Raw genomic sequence first — 19,362 nt, 5'->3', positions numbered from 1 at the left:
AAGCAAACTGAGGTCTTAAAGCAAGTATCAAAAAGTGGTATGGCTGATCCAAATGAGGAAATTCAAAATGCAAGTAAAATAAGAACAGTTTTTCTCTCACCTGTGCTGGTTGTGCAGTTTCTAGCATGGTAAATTTGGGGGATGTAAAACATCTCCTGTGATGTCCCACCTTTTCAAGATGAGAAAGCAAGAGTAATCAGAGAGAAAAAGTGAAAGTACATAAAAGTGAAACGTCATAAAAAAACATGGCAAGGCAAAAGGTAAATAGAATCAAGTAACATCATACAAGTAATACATCAAACATTTTATGTAACCATGCAGCAAACCATGCTGACATGAAATCAGATTCAGCTTCATCCATGCTATAGCTCACCGATTATATCAAACCAGAGGGGTGTTTCTGTTTGCTGTACAAAGATGGTGCCCACATTTTCAAAAACTTTAGCATTCTCTGCAATAGTAAAGTTGTAGCTAGCCACAATGAACTGCAAGGCTTGTGGCAAAGGCAAAAGTTTTCTGATCCACTCAACACGTAGCTGCACAGTTGACCACTTCTGTGGGATCCCATTGTCCATGGCTTTTATCTGCAGAGTATGGAGAAGGTGAAATGATAGGTGTACAGCAGTATAGGCAGCAACTTATACTGCTGTACAAGAGTTTGGTAATAGAAAATAAAGAAGATGATATATTAGGCTTAAATTAGGTTGTGGAAACCACGGTAAGTTATTTGCCTGATAAAATTGTCATGTACCGTGAGGAGGTCATAAGCCCCTGCTGTTACCATCTTTCTGGAGTACACCATCGCAGTTTTGGTATCAATGAAGAACTTCCCATCTTCATTTCCATCCACTATGCTGTATGTGAGTTCTGCATTAGGCCCTTCATCCAAGTCGTATGCAAAGACTCTATAGACAGGATCGCCACGTTTGCTCCGGTCCCGTTCTGGGAGACTTACACAGTAGACTCTCTGGGGGAACTCTGGTGTGTTGTCATTCTCATCTTGAATATGCACTATTACCCACACTGTAGACTGCCTGGAGACAACACTGCCATCTGTAATGGTAACCTGAATGCAGATCATAATTTTCAAACAGTTGTACTGGTATAAAATATGGAAGGAAGCTAATATTTTTTTCCAATATAAAAAATATTGCACAATTCACAGTTTTTGTTATATCTGTCCATTACATTGACATAATTCTAACTATTTACAAATTCTTAAATTAGACCATTAGATGTATATAGTGTATATATTTAGTGCAAAATGTAAAAACTAACTAACAATCAATTAGTTTTACACTACTGATGAAAACACTTAGAAACCAAATTCCATGCTAATAATCAAATTTAATGTCCATTATCTCCTTAAAAAATACTATCAAAAATACTTCTAAATGCAGTGGTCTCCCTCAGGCATTGTTGTTCAACTGTAATTCTGTATTTAGTGTTTTTATTTATATCTTAAGTAAACATACAGGAAAAAATTATCTAATTAATTAATGAATGTGGATGAGTTAAAAATAACTTAAGCTCAAGAGAAAGACCATGCTTGAATCTCCATCTTTATAACAATAAATAAATAAATAAATAAATTCCATGCCAAAATCTTATCTTATCTTATTTAAATATACACAACATGTTCTCACATTCACCACTTTCCCTCTTCCCACTCCCTTCTATATAAATACTTGTTCTCTATAAAATGCTCACACATACACACAAAATATATATGAGACATAAAATAAGGTTTAGATAATGGCTTAAACAGCACCTCATAGTTTCTGCTCTTGCCCTTCTATTAGATATGCTCTATCACATAACAGACAGTGAAAGGCCTAGGGGGCACAATGATCAGCATAATGGCACACAAAATCTCTTGATCTCATTTACAATGGAATTGGCAGACAACAAAAGCAGGAGGGTTCAAAACTACAACGCAGGGCAAAGAAATTGTTTCTTTTTCATTGAACCTTTGCAAAGAGACCAGGAATCATAGGGCACTATACGCATTATAGATCTGCAATACTGTACAGTGCATTCAGAATGTTCCCAAGGTTCCCAAGAGCACAGTAGTCTCCATAATTCTTAAATTGAAGAAGTTTAAATTGAAGACTCTTCCTGGAGCTGGCCACCTGGTCAAAATGAGCAATCAGGGGAGAAGGGTCTTGGTAAGAGAGGTGACCAAGAACCCAATGGTCACTCTGGTTGAGCTCCAGAGGTCATAGCTAAGGGTCTGAATACTTATGTCAGTGTCATATTTCAGATTTTTCTTTTTAATAAGTTTGCAAAGTTATGACAAATCTTATTTTTGCTTTGTCATTGTGGGATATGGAGTGTAGATTGAAAAAAAATGATTTAAAGCATTTTAACATAAGGCTGCGACATAACAAAATGTAGAAAAAAAATGAAGGGGTCTAAATACTTTCTGAATGCACTGTATGTGCTGTTGTCTTTTTGTCAAAAATATTTAGTCCATTAAGAGGTTATAGTCTGATGTTTTAGCTGATTAGGGCCAGTGGTTTTCGAGTAGACAGAATCTTTGAAATGCTGGCCACAGACGTACTGCCTCTTAAAATGGTTACACGAAGCCATTTCTTTCTCACAAGCATGGTAGGATATGAGTGAAAGCTTAAGTACAGATGTTTGCTTGACCTATTTGCGCATTTAGGGATGCTGCAGTAATTGCAAGCTATATTTGCTGCCACTATCATACAGGAAGTTTTGAAATGCTACTTAAGCTTCTGCATTCAAAAACTTGGAAGTATGAAAAAGGTCTTTTGGATTTACTCACATGGTATGTGGGAAAAGCTCTTAATTTCATGAATTACTTCTATTACTGTGGCATACTGTATATAGAAATTATGTAAGGACACATACATACCTCCAAAAAGTGCTCAGCTTGCTGCTCTCTATCCAGTTTTCTTGATGTTGTAGTGATGAGACCTAAATGAAACAAAATGATGTCATCTAATACTATCCAGTCCAACATTTTGAATAATCAAACCATTACAGTAAACATATTGTGTCATAAATTCCAGTGAAACCAGAATCAGTAGTAATTATTCATATGCAACTACAGTTGGGTCCATACGTATTTGGAGAGTGACACAATTCATAATCTTGCCTATGTACACCACTACAATGGATTTGAAGCAGTCAAGATGTCATTGAAGTGTAGACTTACAGCTTTTATTCAAGGGCTTTAACAAATTACAGCATTAACAATTTAGGAATTACAGCCATTTTTTTTTTTACATTTTCACAGGCTCAAAAGTAATTGGAAAAACTAACATAATTATTAATATAAAGATAATTTTAATTTATTTTAAAATTCTTTGCATTCAATGACTGCCTGAAGTCTGGAACCCATGGACATCACCAAATGTTTCCTCCCTCGAGATGCCTTGCCAGGCCTTTTCTGCAGTTGCCTTCAGTTGCTGCTTGTTTGTGGGTCTTTCTTCCTTCAGTTTTGTCTTCAGTAAGTGAAAAGCAATTGGGTTGAGGTCAGGTGACTGACTCGGCCATTTAAGAACATTCCATTTCTTTGCCTTAAGAAGCTCTTGGGCTGTTTTCATGGTATGTTTTGGGTCATTATCCATCTGTGCTATGAAGCGAAGTCCTATCAGTTTTGTAGAATTAGACTGAATATGAGCAGAAAGTATAGCTCTAGAGACTTCAGAATTCACACTGCCTCCACCATGTTTGACAGATGATGTGGTATGCTTTGGATCATGAGCCCTTTCTTTCCTTCTCCATAATCTTCTCTTGATTACAATTTAATCTTGCGTCAGAACCGGTTTAGGCTTTAGTAAAACAGTTCTTTTTTTTTTTTTTTTTTTTTTTTTAGCAAAGTCTAATCTGGCCTTTCTGTTCTTGAGTGTTACCAGTGGTTTGCATCTTGAGGTAAACCCTCTGTATTTACATTCATGAAAGTGTCTCTTGATTGTAGACTTTGACAATGATACACCTACCTCCTCCAGAGTGTTCTTGACTTGGCTAGATGTGAAAGGATTTTCATGAAGGAAAGAATTTTGTGATCATCCACTTTAGTTATCTTACATGTTCTTCCAGGCCTTTTGGTGTTGCTGAGCTCAACAGTGCATTCCATCTTTTTAGGAATGTACCAAATTGTTGATTTAGCCACTCCTAAAGTTTCTGCTGTCTTTCTGATAGGTCTGTTTTGTGTTTTCAGCCTAATGATGGCCTCCTTTACTTGCATCGACACCTCTCTGCACCGCATATTGAGAGTTCCCATGAACAGCTACCAATTGCAAATTCAATACTTGGAATCAACTCCAGACCTTTTATCTCCTTAATCTGTCATGAAATAACAAGAAAACAGGCCATCCCTGGCCATGAAACTGCTTATCAGTCAATTGTCCAATTATTTTTGGGCCTGTGAATATGGGTGGACTCTGTAAAAATATGGCTTTAATTCCTAAATGATTAATGCAATATTTTTGTTAAACCCCTTGAATAAAAGCTGAAAGTCAATCACATCTTGACTGCTTCATTTCAGATCCATTGTGGTGGTGTACTGAGGCAAGATTATGAAAATTTTGTCACTATCCAAATACTTATGGACCCAGCTGTAAACATAACAATACATGACAAATTTTAAACAAGTTGTATGAAGGGGGAGGGAGTGGGCAGCATCTCTTGGTGCTCAGGGGGCTGCTTGCACAGCTCAGACATTACAGATGGCATGAAGTAGGCGTTTCCTTTTTTCTGAGCCACCTGTGGTCTCCGCAAAGCTTAAAAACTACCCCCAGAGAGGTTGAGACTAGAGAGACACTAAAATCAGAGCTTTTGATAGCTTTTGACAGAGCCCTGACAGTTAGGACATCTGAATGGAGACAGATTCTAAATAAATATGAACATGAAAGTTTGTCCCACATTCCCGTGGATATTGTAGATAGAGTGATGAGCTGAAAAGGAAGCAGACAGCATAAAAAGCATAACTCGTACATGTTATAATGTTGAAACTTTGGCTACAAGGAACAGTGCAGTGTAGCTGAACATGGCATCTATTCCCAAATGTGTAACACCCTGGTCCAGTGAGATTCCATTTAACAAATTACAACAGCTGCGAACTGGCAGCACACACATGCACACAGAGTGACTACAAAGAGAGCATTAAAGCCATGAGGCAAATTTATAGCAACAGAAAAGACATAGGCCAGGAAAGCACAAAGATGTAATAAGGAATGTGATACTAAAAGGAAAAAGTGATTAACAACATCAAAAACTAGCAAAAAAGCTACCAGTGAAACAAGTACATATAATAAGGAATGACTCCATAAACTACTGCTTAACTCATCCTTGACCCACACTAACTCAAAAGCATAAATGTAAAAGCATCTCCCTTTCAGTTTCTGTATGTTATTGCACTAACTAAAAAGTAACACAACAATTTGTCTAAAACCTCTGGCCATTAATAGATCTTGGAAAAAAAAAATTGTGATTTTCCAATATTTGTTATTTGTTTACTTTTATTTATTCATTTTCATTCTTTTGCTTATTAGGATATGGTTTCTTCCTCAGTGGCCTTGTTTATTGAATTAGACTTTCATAACAGATATTTCCACAAGGGAAACAATTTAAAACTTGAAACTAAGCACATGTCTGCCTCTTCTTAAATAAAGAAGATGTTTGACTCAATGTGCAATTAGCCCTAGGGTACCTTGTATCACCTTTATTTACTAGATCAACACACAAACACATACACACAGATACAGAATGTCACATTATATTCTTATCATTTGTTACACTGATTTTACATGAAAAATCCTTTTGTGCCAGTGAATGTATGCCATCTGACAATACAGCCCAAGGGAACTATGTTGTTAAGCTCTTCCCGGAGGATTAATCACCATTTAATTATTTTGTTCAGCTGCACACATTGATCACTCATGAGACATATGCAAGCAGAAGTAGGCACAATCAGAGATGCAGAATAAGTTTAAGCAGGAGCACAACATATGACATATTGCATCCTATATGTGTGTGGACAAGAGTGTGCGTTAGGGTAAAGGCTTGTAGATGATCTGACACAGAAGGTAATTACGAGTCAGCTAACAAGCACAGGGATCAATACCTGTTATTGCCTATCTCCGATTGTGCTGCCACTGGCCTCATTTAACTACTACACAACGTAAAACCCATGAGTTAAAATATAAAAGTACTTCAGAGCAGTTAAACTTACACTTACACACACAGACATAAAAATAAACATAAAAATACTTTTTATTTGTTTGGTCCAAAGGCTATTTCCTGGTCTGAATTAGACAGTAAGTAGTTTGCTTAATTGTGTCAATACTATATTATCCATAAAACATTTCAGTCATGGGTTTTCTGTTGCGGGTGCCATATTTGGGATGGAATTTGCTTCACTGAACAAGGCCATGATAACTAGAAGAGAAAATCGCCATAATTACCTTACTTTGGAAGAGAATAAAATAAATTCAATAAAATATTTTTTTATCCATATAGGATTCCCTGCAAACTGCTGATTCCACTTAAAATGGCAGAAAACTTACCAAATTTGTGTTTTCCTGATATATACTCATAAATTTATCTCATACACAATCTCTCTCCCTATTCAGAAGAGAGCCTCAAAACATTTTGGCTCATCACGTCCACTTGGGTAAAGGATCTCAGTTTGTTTCATTAGGAAGAGAAAAATCACTTTGCCTTTAAGAAGAGGGTAAGTCGATAGCAGCTAACTAACTAACTTTTGCTAATGTTAGCAATACTTGCTGCTGAGATAAACTTTCCAGTTGTCCCATAATGTAGCTAGCTAGCTTACATAACTGGGTAAACTCATCTGTTAGGGGAGATTTAAGAGATATTTTTGGAGATCATTTTGATTCTACAGATGTAGTTAACAAATGCAGCTGCCAACTCCAGCAATGGAGCCCCCTGCACGGCTGATATGGCTAATGTTTGTGCAAATGGCAAAGCTAACATGGCTAACACAGCATAGCATTAGCTAGCTAGCATCTGAAATTGTGAAATTCTGAAAAAGTGCTCATTACACAGTTAGGAGTGCTCTGTTGGAGTCCAGTGGTCCCCCTTTATGGTGTCAATCCACTTATTATGAAGGTCAAATAAAATTTTATTTTTATTTTTTTAAAAGGATCCCAGTCTTTGCAATGCCCACTTCATCTAAGTAGCTTACAATCATATCAGTGAATCTGGGTGGCCATCTAAGAATTTAATAGGCTTACATTGCTAGATAGCTAACATGCCTAATTTATAGTGTTTTAACAATCTTACGTAGCTCACATAAAATGCAAATCAAGAAAATTAAGGTTAAAGTTCATGGATGAACTTTGATGTTGGCTTGACAAAGCCCTCTGAACAGGATAAATATGCTAAACAAAAGTGTTTTGTTGTCATTGATTTAACATTAAAACATTTAACAGTAAAATATGTAAAGGTTACAAGTCTAAATGTTTGTAATATGTATTGCTAGAGTGTTGCTAGTTGCTATGATATTCCAGCTGATTGCTAGGGTGTTGCTAGGTAGTGTGCTATGGTAATGCAATTCGTTGCTAAGTGGTTGCTATGCTAACTCAGTTGGTTGCTATGGTGTTTCTAGGTGGTTGCTATGATACTCCAGCTGGTTGCTAGGGTGTTGCTAGGTGGTTGTTAGGTCTTGCTAGGTGGTTGCTATGCTAACCCAGTTGGTTGCTAGGGTCTTGCTAGGTAGTTTCTATGTTATCCCAGCTGGTTGCTAGGTGGTTGCTATGCTTGAGTTCTTCCTCTCCTGTGACTGAGAGGTGTAGTGATGATGATGCAAATTACATAGAGGGCCAATCTTTTAAACCAGTCAGTGTCATGTTTTTAAAAGAGACGACAAAGAATTGTGTGATAGGAGCATAGGTGTTACAATTTTAATTAAATATGTGGTATAATAAATGTGTGCTACAGGATCTCAAACTGCGAAACAACAACAACAACACACTACAATACACACTGAAACCCTTAGTAAATAAATTTACCTTGATCTTTCTGCATGACCAATGAACTATTGTAATATTAGCTTTAAGTAAATTTAGTCATGCAAATAGTCAAAATATTCAAGACAGTCTGAATCTTCTCACCTGTCTTGGAATTGATGGTGAAGAAGTTTTGTGGGTTTCCAGCAGTGATGCGGTACGTGAGATGGTTGGCAAAAGAACTGATGTCAGGGTCATTGGCCTGTACACGCACCACTGAAACATCTTTGGGTGAATTCTCCAAGACATAAGGATGATAGATTGGCTCAGAGGTCAAAGGGGCATTATCGTTGACATCCTCCACCTGGACATACACCTCGATGGAGGTAGAGAGTGGCACAACCCCTTGGTCTGTGGCGTAGACAGTCAGCCAGTAAGAGTCCTCCCTCTCACTGTCTAGAATACTAGAAGTGTAGATCACTCCTATTAGGGAAGATCACACAACATCATATCTCTGAGCACATAACATGCAACAACACTATCAATTACCATATAAGGCATGGGCAATATATAACTTTTTTTATTTATGATATTATCAGTATATATTAAATTATACCACATCAGCTGCAGTTTTTTAAAATATATTTTATTTGATCAATGCCTCTCTAAAACCAAGATTTAAAAAAAACTTACTCTTTTGTTGTTTAACTAATAAGGCCAACACTCCTTACCAAAAGAAAATACTACTTTCTATTACCAATACTACTTTTCTTAAGATCTGCAAGGCTTTGCAAATTTTAAATATCTGTTGTACACATTTAAAGAATAGACCATTTACTGTTCATCACAGGCTGGCAGAAGTCATTCTATATGACTTACTGGAGGTGTCAAAAACAGTGATTTATATTTGCCAGGTTTGTTATCTTAGTTTGCAGTTACTACACAAGACTAGTGCTGCAGTTTGAGAACTTCATATCCAAGTCTTTATAATACAAAATATCAATTTGTGATGTGCTACTATTTCAAGATACACTATATCACACTAATCTGAATATGCTTTAGATGTTGATTACTTTTAAAGTATTGATTTTTTAAAAACACACTTGCTCTAACAAGCAGCTAAACCTTTTGTGTTTCATCATCTGAGCTGTGCTGACCTATCTAATTTCTTAGAAAACCTTCTCTGGGGAAATTTACCCACCTACCCAGGCTACTAAACATAACCTCCAGCAAAAGGAAAGAAAATCACTTGGTTTGCAGGTCCTAAAAGCGCAGTACTCTTACTTTGTCATTCATTTCCTACTAAACAAACACTGTGAAAAAAAATTCTAATCACCATTTGAAAGTAAGATAAAGGAAAAGGCAAAAATATGTACATAAATAAAGGATTTTTATTCATGTGCGCCTTCTTTTTGCTGTGAAGGCACGATACCGTGCCAGAGACATAACTGCTGAATGAACAGATTTTTAACGGATGGGGTCAAAAACAACACTCACATGGTGCAGCTTTTTACGTTAAATTTTGAAGAAATTGTCTGGACTTGAAAGCCTTTTACTGTAGGGAACAACTGCCATGGCAACACTCAGGGACTGGACGACCTTCAACTCTTCAACGCAGAACACCTAATCGTTCCTGACCAAAGTGCTACCTCTGCCATTCTGTGATCGGGGCCCTCAAATGCTGCAACGCTCCCACATGTAAATATGATCACCGCTGGGGCTTTGAGCTGCCGACAAAGTCACCCAGCACATGGCAGTGCAGTGAACAGACAGCTGTCCCTATCCACTAGTCCATACTATGGAACTCACTTCAGTACCACTCAGCCAGAAAGTGCTGCCTCAGGGGTTCTAACTAGCACATCCACCATGAGCAGAAAAAATAGCCCACTCAGGTCACCCAGGGCACCGCTCCTAGACTGTAATTAGGATCGAATAGGCTTCTGCAGAAGGTATTAAGCACCATAGGACATACACACAAGCATACAAATGTGCACACATTTACACATGAGGCTGTAACAAAGAGAGACAGATGATGAATCAGCTTACAACAGGATAAAGCAGCAATTCACATAACACCTTCATTTTAAGCACAAAATATGTATTCATTCTCTTTAAAAATGCATTCACTCTTCAACCATTCCAGTGACAATAAAGGTCAGAAAGTAAACACTTAATTTCATGCTTCTTTGCACAGACTGCTTTGCTCCTGCACAGAAACACTCAGATGTGCTCAGTACATGTGCTCTTGTGCAAATTTGGTATCCTCTTTTTTTTTTTTCCCTTCGTTAAGTGTGTGTGGTCAAATCCTGCTTACTCCATGAACATTGCAGCTCAGGTTACTTCTGATTTACTTGGAATGAATAGATAATGTGCTCTAAATGGACATGAATAGGAGGCACATTAATAGAAAACTTGACAGAAAAGTTCACAGGGCACTAAAATGAGTGTGCTGCAGCGTGCAATACATTTACAACATTATTAGCTACTGCCTGGTTAGGGCACAGTAGTTTAAATTAGGCTACTGGGTTTGTGAGCAGATACTGTCAAGTGCATATCTCTAGGTGTAAAATATTATGAACTAGAATGATGTAGCTGAGATTGAGGAACTGTCAAAGCCAGAATTCACAGACCATGCTGACAGTGCTAGCATTTCTAGCTCTGGATTTCCCATCCCCTAGTAACAAAAACCCTTCTGGTTTAGACCACACACACTTAGGGTTTAAATCTGAATACAGATACAGATATGGATACAGATATGTATGTAAGATGCATTAAGAAAAACAGGTAGTGTCATTCACCCTTACCCCACACTATCAGATTTGCGATAACAGTGCCACAAGTCAACCAATCAGAATGGGTTACCATTTTTCATCAATGAAGTACTAATTACAAAGTGTAAAAAAAAAAATGATCTCACCTTTAAACTTGTTTAACATGAGGTAGACAACCAATGACAGGACATAAGTGGAGACAGGACATAAACCGAAACAAAACACAAATGGCAAAATAAAAAAAGACATAACCTGTCTTTGTGTCATGGATATAAACAGTTTGCATATTCTTGTTCCTTAGACTTAGAACTTCTAATCCTAGGTCCTAATGTAATGCTCAAGATTGCTCATAGTTCCATAATTAGGGTCAATTTATAATGGGAAGCGTTCGAGACTCAGGCTTAATTTTTTAAGGGTACCTAGTTAAGCATAGTATGCATGCAGAACATTTCAGGTTTGAGACTTCTCTTATTTTTTTATAGGGGCACAAAAGTGCGATTTTTTAAAATTCCCCTCACTTTCGGGTCAAATATCTCTGGTGGGGGACCAGATACGAACCTTAAATATGAAAATTAAAATGAAATATGAGAGTCAAGCAACCAACTTTACAATTATTGGACCACTTGAGATGGACTGACCCAGCAATCAAATAGATGACCTGAAGCAACAAACCACCAACTGCTGCTTATATCAGTTAATGGCAACAAAAAATTGTGTTGTGTGATCAGGTGATCAAAAAGCAGTGAAAAAAAACTACAGCTGAATCAAGATTTGATCAAGAAGTGTTGGCTGTCCTTGCAAAGTAATGGCTGTTATCCAAGAACTCACCTCACCCTGACAGACACTTCTTAAGAGGTAGGTAATATTTAGCAGTTTAATTGTACGTTTAAGTAGGGCTAGCAAAATTAATTCATTCATTAATTCATTCATCTTCAGTAACCACTTTATTCTGGTCAGGGTCACAGTGAATCCAGAACCTATCCTGGGAACACTTTGTGAAAAGCAGGAATACACTCTGGATGGGAAACCAGTCCGTCGCAGAAAGCCGTGCATACATACATTCACACATTCAATCATACACAGGGCAGTCCACCTACCAGTGTGTTTTTCAGAGGTGAGAGGAAACCAGAGATCCCAAAGGAAACTCACACAAACATGGGGAGAACATGCACTGGATCTCTGCGCAGACAGTAGCTTGGGATCAAACCAGGGACCCTGGAGCTGTTCACCAGGCTATTAATGATGCAGTGTTATCTACTGCTTGATGGCTCTTGTTAGATAACTAGATTGAAAAATTGCCATACCTTTACTCATGATAGAATTTCTTAACGGATTGCTGGACCAAGTTCATAGATTCCCCAAAAAAGGATACTTAGAATATGGTTGATTCAGATATACAATATATTGAATATGAATTTTTAAAAAAAATTCTCATATAGGTTATTTGAATAATCTTACATTTGAAAAACAACTTTCAACTATCCCTATTCCTGTCTCTGCAGTTGTATACCACCTATGAATGCATGTGCGTTACAAGTCAGTCAGACAAATCACCTGTCTTGACCAACAAGCTATGCTTGTGTGTACAAAATCACGTTTAATTTATGATAATTAAATAATGAGAGGTAAGACATGAAAAATCCTTTTCCTGAATTGAAAATTTGCAACAAATACAGTCAAAACTGTACCCAATAGTCCCACATGCCTTTTCACTTCTAAGAACGCTTCTCACAACAACTACTTCCTATGAATATTAAAGACCTGTTCAGTTCTAACACATCCCTTTAAGGCCCTTTCTGTTCTAAGCCTGATCCTTTTTTTCCTTTTTTTTTTTGCTCACCATATAAATGTGATCTTCCTCTAATTATAATTAAACTTGAGTGGCTTAAGTTCATGGATAGAGCCTTCTCAACAATAACAATTCTCTGCTCCCATGGCTTTAGGGAAACATGAAACACCTCCAAAAAAGAGCAATAAGGTAATAAGATTATTCTATCCATGAAGTCTATCCATGAAGACATGCTGTATTTATATTTCTTTCCTGTATAAATAAGTTTGACATAGGGAATGTATCCAGGAATAAAAAAAAGGCCAGAGATCAGAGGTAAATTAGAGCTGAGTCTACTCTGTGACAGCAATCTAAATGAAAATGTGCTTTGACTTATTTCTCCAAGTTCTGGTGAGAATACCAATAGCTGCTAAAGGGAGAGAAGTGGAGTGAGGATAAGCCTTTTATAAATCCCATCCATCTTTTTAGTTCACTGTGACATTTAAAACAGAGGAAGTTAATTTTACTAACTTGCTTTAACACATACGGCGCTACAATCAATCACTGCAGGAGTTAAAGAAAATTAATGTATATTTGACTCTACATTTTCAGAGCCTATCCAGATTTCAGTCTTTAAAAAGCTCCCAAAATTAGCGAGACTGACAAAAAATCCCAGTATGTCTCCTAACATGGGAGATAATTGGATGATAATAAGTGGATGTGCAAAGAAACACCAAAGCCAAAGCCAGTCTCATCGACACACAGGAAGTGCTGACTTTGAACATGAAAAATCCATCCTCATCTGCAACATGACATGGCTAGCCACACTCGTTAAAGCTTTAAACATTCCAAGATTAACATACTCAACCTCAATAGTTGACATGTGAATGGAGGACCACAGCTGTGTTACCCCCACAGCACTCCAGCCATTTAATCAATAGTAATTAGCTGTAATTAATGATCAGGCTGCTGCTCAACATGCCACATCAGTAATTGTGAATCTTTATTATTATTATTTTGGCTTTTTTTCCTCCAGTTGAATTCTGCTGAATCAGCCTTCTACCGTGCACATTCTTACTAACAGTTATAAACTCTGTGACCGCAAAGTGGCTTTTAAGAACGCTTATTCAAAAAGCATGAAGGTTAATTCTTGTTTTCTAGGTCAGTAGTTTGCTCTGATGGCTCGCAGAGGCAATTTCATCTGATAGAGCTACCTTGTAATATGTAAATGGCAGACTGTTGCTAGCACAAAGAAAGACCCTTTTATTATAACAACATGGCAAAATGTAATAATTGTATAATCACCCTTTTCTTTGTTTCACCAAACCCATATCAAGCAGACGATACCTCAAGCAGGAGAACTGATTAATAGACTGCATAGTAATGCACTGCTGTAGGTTTTTATTCTATGTTAAGGACCTGCTATTAGGTAATGTCCAGAAGAACATGAATAATTAATGATACACTTCCATATAACAGAAGCATTAGTGCTAATCTATCATATTAATTACTAATGTCTTTCATGGTGCAAATGATATATAATGTGTGTGCTCTGCAGGTAAAAGAAGAATGAATGTCTTTACCACAGAAGGGGTGCACAGATATTAAAGTGATTAAATACATACCAGTCTCTTCGTCAATGAAGAACCTGCCAAGGCCACTTCCAGATTTGATTGAGTATCTTAGTAGGCCATCCCTGCCCTTGTCATTGTCCTTAGCAGTGACTTGAACCACACTTGTTCCAAGGTGTGAGTTCTCCTTAACAGTGGCTTTCATTGCAAATTCAGAAAAGCTGGGCTTGTTGAAGTTTTCATTAACATCAACCACTTCCACCTCAATGTAAGAGAATGAACGAAGCTGAGCAGAAAAATCACAATCCTCTGCAACCACAGAGAGATTGTAGAACTGCTGCTTTTCAAAGTCCAGTTCTTTGGCCACCTTGACAGCTCCACTCTCCATATTAACCTTGAATGTCCCATTGAAGTCATTGGTCAGGAAATAATTGACTTTCCCCCCTAGTCCAAGGTCAGGATCTTGGGTTTGCAACCATGTGATGACAGTGCCTACAGGAATGTCTTCCTGTACATGGCAGGTATAACTCTTGGGAATAAACATGGGTGGGCAGTCATTCAAATCCTCCAGGTAGACCTTTAGAGTTGTCACTGAGGATTTTTGATTCCCTCTCTCTGCCTTGTCTCTGGCTTCAATTTTCAAGGTAATATCTGACAAGGACTCTCTGTCCAACTGGCCAGAAACATAGACCCACCCAGTGGCACTGTTAATGATGAAAAGAGGTGTACTGGTCAATAATGTGTAAAAGATTTCACCGTTACGATCCAGGTCAATATCCGAGGCTACAATTTGGATCACTTCTGTGCCAATGGCTGTGTTCTCTGGCACCACTGCAGTGTAGCTCTCCAAGGAGAACTGAGGGCTATTATCATTTACATCATCAATGTTTACAGTTAACAGCCGCCAACTAGACCTCTGAAGCAGACCCATGTCATATATACTTATATTAAGGAGGTACCGGTCTGACCTTTCACGATCCAGTGGCTGATAGATATAAATCACACCAGTTTCCATATCAATATTGAAACAGCTGTCAGTATTTCCATCTGATATAACGTGGAGAATGCGAGCATTGAAGCCTGTATCTTTGTCAATGGTGTTCACTTTAATGACAGTTGACCCAACAGGCAAATCTTCACGAACTACTATAGCAGAGGGAAATGATTCAAACTGAGGTGTGTGACGGTTGACAGAATGTAGGTCACTGTAACCCTCTTCAGCCTTAGATATGTCTATTGCACTGGCTTTTTTGAGAAGCTGTTCAGCTATTTTTTGGCCAACTTTTGTGTCATTACAATTAAAATTCCTGGACGAAGCTTTCCCTTTCACAACTGTTATGTTGACGAGGGTGGGCTCAGAGAATAACTCGCCATCTGTGGCTGTTATTTTCAAACTGAACAGTTCATTTTTAACATTAGTGCCAACAAGGGACTTCCTCAGTGACAGCATCCCAGAGTCTGGATTCAAACTGAAGATGCCCTGTTCATTTCCAGACAATATCTTATATTTTACCAAACCAAGCTCATCAATGTCAATAGCAGAAAAAGTGATTATTGTCTGTCCTACAGTGAACTCTTGAGAAATTATTCCTTTACATGACACACGTTCAAAGAGGGGTGGATTGTCGTTGATGTTCAAGATTTGTACTGTGACATTTACCTCACTCTCTCTTCTATAAGGCAAGCCCCAGTCAGAAGCCCGGACAGGGAAAACATATGTTTCCAAAGCTGACTCAAAATCAAGTTCTTTTGATGTCATTAGTTCACCTGTATTCTGGTTAATTGTGAAGGGCAGAGGCTGAAGTCTCGGTATACTGTATGTTATGCATCCATTATCCCCTTGGTCATCATCTACTGCTGATACGACAAGTATAACAGTATCAGTTGGAGTATTCTCGCTGACAGACACTTTGTAGGATGCTTGGGTGAATGTTGGAACGTTATCATTAGCATCCTCCACAGTGATCTGTACTTTGGCGCTCAGACCACTCACAGCCTCTATTACCTCTAGTTGAAAAAGCTGTTGTCCTAGCATGGTAAATGGCTTTAATGTTGAGATGACACCAGTAAATGTATTAATACTGAAGTATGTGGAATCCAAAGTATGGCTTAAACTATAGGTGACATACTGTGGGTTAGGAGAGATTGCGACAGTCTGTATGATAGTCCCAGGAGGAGCCATCTCATTAACTGTTGCACTGTAAATATCTTCCTCAAATTTAAAAAGCACAGGCTCTGGCCTTTTTACCAAGAATTGAAGAATCTGAGTGTTGGAAAACTTTGGAGGTATGCCTCTGTCTTTGGCTTGAAAAGTGAGATTATAGGCATATGGAAATGTATTCCAGTCTGCTGGTTCAGACATTTTCAGCAAGTAATCATTGCCACGTGGTGCTTTCTTGAGAACAAACTGCTCCAGTGGGTCACCTTCGATGACACAAACCCACTCAATTTCCCCATTTGGACCTTCATCCAGATCCTCCACTGTGACCACAGCATACACTGGCTCTTTGTCTGTTAAAGATGGGACAAGTGCAACCACATTTAGCGTTGGTGAAAATTCATTAACACGTATGATGTTGATCGTTACTTTTGCTGTGCTGCTCACACCATTGTTCTCATAAACTTTCATTCCACGATCAACTGCCAGCACCTCAAGCTCAAATTTTGTATTCTCATCAGCACTGGGTTTGGCTGTAAGATATATAATGCCACTTGTGGGATGGACAGCAAACTCCTCCACTAATTTCCTGAAGAAATAATAGAATTCACCATTGAAGCCTATGTCAGCATCAGTTGCAGTGACCTGGGCAACGCTGGCCCCCAGTGGGGTGCTTTCAGGTACAGTGATGATATAAGTGGTAGGTGAGAATAAAGGTCGAAGGTCATTCATATCCATGACTTGCACATTGACTTCTGTAGATGCCTTCAGACCACCACTAGCTGTAGCTCTTACACTTAATGTGTAGTTGTCCTTTATCTCACGGTTCAAAATGTCAGAACTTTCACCCTTAGTATGTATGCGTAGAAAACAGAAGTCTCCTAGAACATACTTCTCAGCTTCAAACAACCCTTCGTCATCCCCTGACACGATGGAATATTCAATATCCCACGAGATGGGCTGTGACAGAATTATCCCCATTTTGACCTCACTCCTTAGGTAGGACCGAGCTGGAGAGTTCTCATAAATAGCAGCATTGTAGCCAGACCTGGTGAACTGAAAAACTTGTGATTCAGGAGGCTGATGCTGTGCACAACAGTTAAGTAAGCAAAGTAGTAATAGGGAAAAGCCGGAGAGATGGGCTCTCATATTTCTCCCACAAAATCTGTTTATAGCCATTCCATCATCCAGTGTCCCTGTAAATAAGAAATTACTTGATATAAACGCCATACAAACAAATTCACAAAGGCAAATAAATTGGCTGTCGTTAAAATGAACTTGTTGACTTTATGAAATGCCAGGGTGAAATTCTGAAGTGCTGCCAACAGTTAATTGTAAAAAAGAGTTGGATCAGGACGATAAAGTGCTCAGCAGTGAGGCAAGGTCTGAATTTACAGTTGTTCTCCTATGAAATGAATCTCAAAGCAGAAAGCACACTCAGAGTGAAAAAGTCATATAAACTGTAAAAACTCCTCGGAAAAATAAAGAAAAAATATTTCAGTATTCACGTTATTTGCAAAACTTAAAAAAATATGATGTATCTCACTTACACGTTATCTGTCACATAATATATTCACCACAGTAAACACACACACACAAACACACACATATATAGATATATGTCTGTGTGCGTGCGTGTGTGTGTGTGTGTGTGTGTGTGTGTGTGTATATATATATATATATATATATATATATATATATACGTATGCGTGTGTGTGTGTGTGTGTGTGTATATATATATATATATATATATATATATATATATATATATATATATATATATAAACATATATATGTATATATGCTTGTGTGTGTGTCTGTATGTGTGTGTAGTATAGTGTTCATTTCTGATTAAGGTAGGCAGAATACTAATCAACAAACTGTACAAATGTATGTATGTATATATATATATATATATATATATATATATATATATATATATATATATACATACATACATTTGTACAGTTTATATATATATGATACAATTAATGGCGTTTTTCCTGCAGTGAAGCGAGATTAACTTTCTATGTTGTCTGTAGTGCTGGAGCTCAGAAGCAATGTGCGATTTAACTTAACTGATCACTGGTTGACTGAAATTAGGACAAGAAAGATATGTCTTACCTCTTGATGAGAGAGTGTAACTAAAGAAAATAACCCACTAAAAATTCAGCCGTGCAGTGAAACTAAATCCTCTTCACATGCCTGATTCAGTCCCTCAGCGAGCACTGTGAAGTGTGCGCAGTGCACGGCTCCCAAAGCGCGCTCACGAGTCACCGTCCGCTCTGCACGCGCAAACGCGCCTCGGCTTGGTGATGCTACTATTAATCACTTTGTAATAAATGCTTAAGACAGCTCGCGGAAAGAAACGGGAGTATGCGATGTCATTTGTGTGCCTTAAAGGTATATCTGAATCACGACATGCTTATTTGCTATACTCACATTTGTCCCCTTGTTGGTTTATAAGGATATTGAGTGATCATTTAAAATAAATAAATAAATCAAAACCAGATTATCCAAAACAGAAACCTAGAAAAACCCTCCAGTGACGGAATACATTACATTTGTGTGCAATATCTCACAGAACTTCACAAAAGTCTCCAGAAAACAATAAAGTTTGGACACTCATAAAAACATCAACACCCCTTTGCTTTCTCTCTGCCCCTCTCTAACATCTTTAACATGTCTTCTATTACTGCTTCTAAGGAGTACTAAAATATAGAATCAGAAAAGTGTTACTTTCACTGTTTTCGACCACTGGCCAACAATGTATTATTTTAAACTTAGCAACTTTAAAGAAAGCTTTAAGCCCCGCCCACTCGACACAATTATGACACATCATACCTTCCTGAAACGCTGGTTTCTTATAGCCTATAGGTCAGGTTCTGTCATTATGATACACACTCACTGAGCACTTTATTAGGGACATCTGTACACCTACACTTTCATGCAATTATCTCATCAGCCAATTGTGTGGCAACAGAGCAATTCATAAAATCATGCAGATACAGACCAGCAGCTTCAGGTAATGTTCACATCAACCATCAGAATGGGGGGAAAAAATGTGATCTCAGTGATTTTGACTGTGGCATGATTGTTGGTGCCAAACAGGCTGGTTTGAGTATTTCTATAACTGCTGACCTCCTAGGAT

The 19,362-nt window shown here is 37.9% G+C and overlaps 1 protein-coding gene across 1 annotated transcript in view; it reads right to left on the bottom strand.

Moving 5' to 3' along the window:
- The window catches only part of LOC113543473 (protocadherin Fat 3), a 50,432-nt gene extending 31,979 nt beyond the window's left edge, over positions 1 to 18,453 (bottom strand). Inside the window, 7 exon segments of the mRNA XM_034312809.2 lie at positions 101 to 169; positions 374 to 584; positions 752 to 1,066; positions 2,882 to 2,943; positions 8,109 to 8,426; positions 14,108 to 17,407; positions 18,336 to 18,453. Of these exon segments, the coding sequence (XP_034168700.2) occupies positions 101 to 169; positions 374 to 584; positions 752 to 1,066; positions 2,882 to 2,943; positions 8,109 to 8,426; positions 14,108 to 17,390 (4,258 nt within the window). The 5' untranslated portion in view covers positions 17,391 to 17,407; positions 18,336 to 18,453.
- Between the last annotated feature and the right edge of the window lie 909 nt (positions 18,454 to 19,362).

The sequence above is a fragment of the Pangasianodon hypophthalmus genome, chromosome 17 (genome assembly GCF_027358585.1).
Source record: "Pangasianodon hypophthalmus isolate fPanHyp1 chromosome 17, fPanHyp1.pri, whole genome shotgun sequence".
Lineage (NCBI taxonomy): Eukaryota > Metazoa > Chordata > Actinopteri > Siluriformes > Pangasiidae > Pangasianodon > Pangasianodon hypophthalmus.
This window is presented reverse-complemented; position numbering and strand designations above follow the sequence as displayed.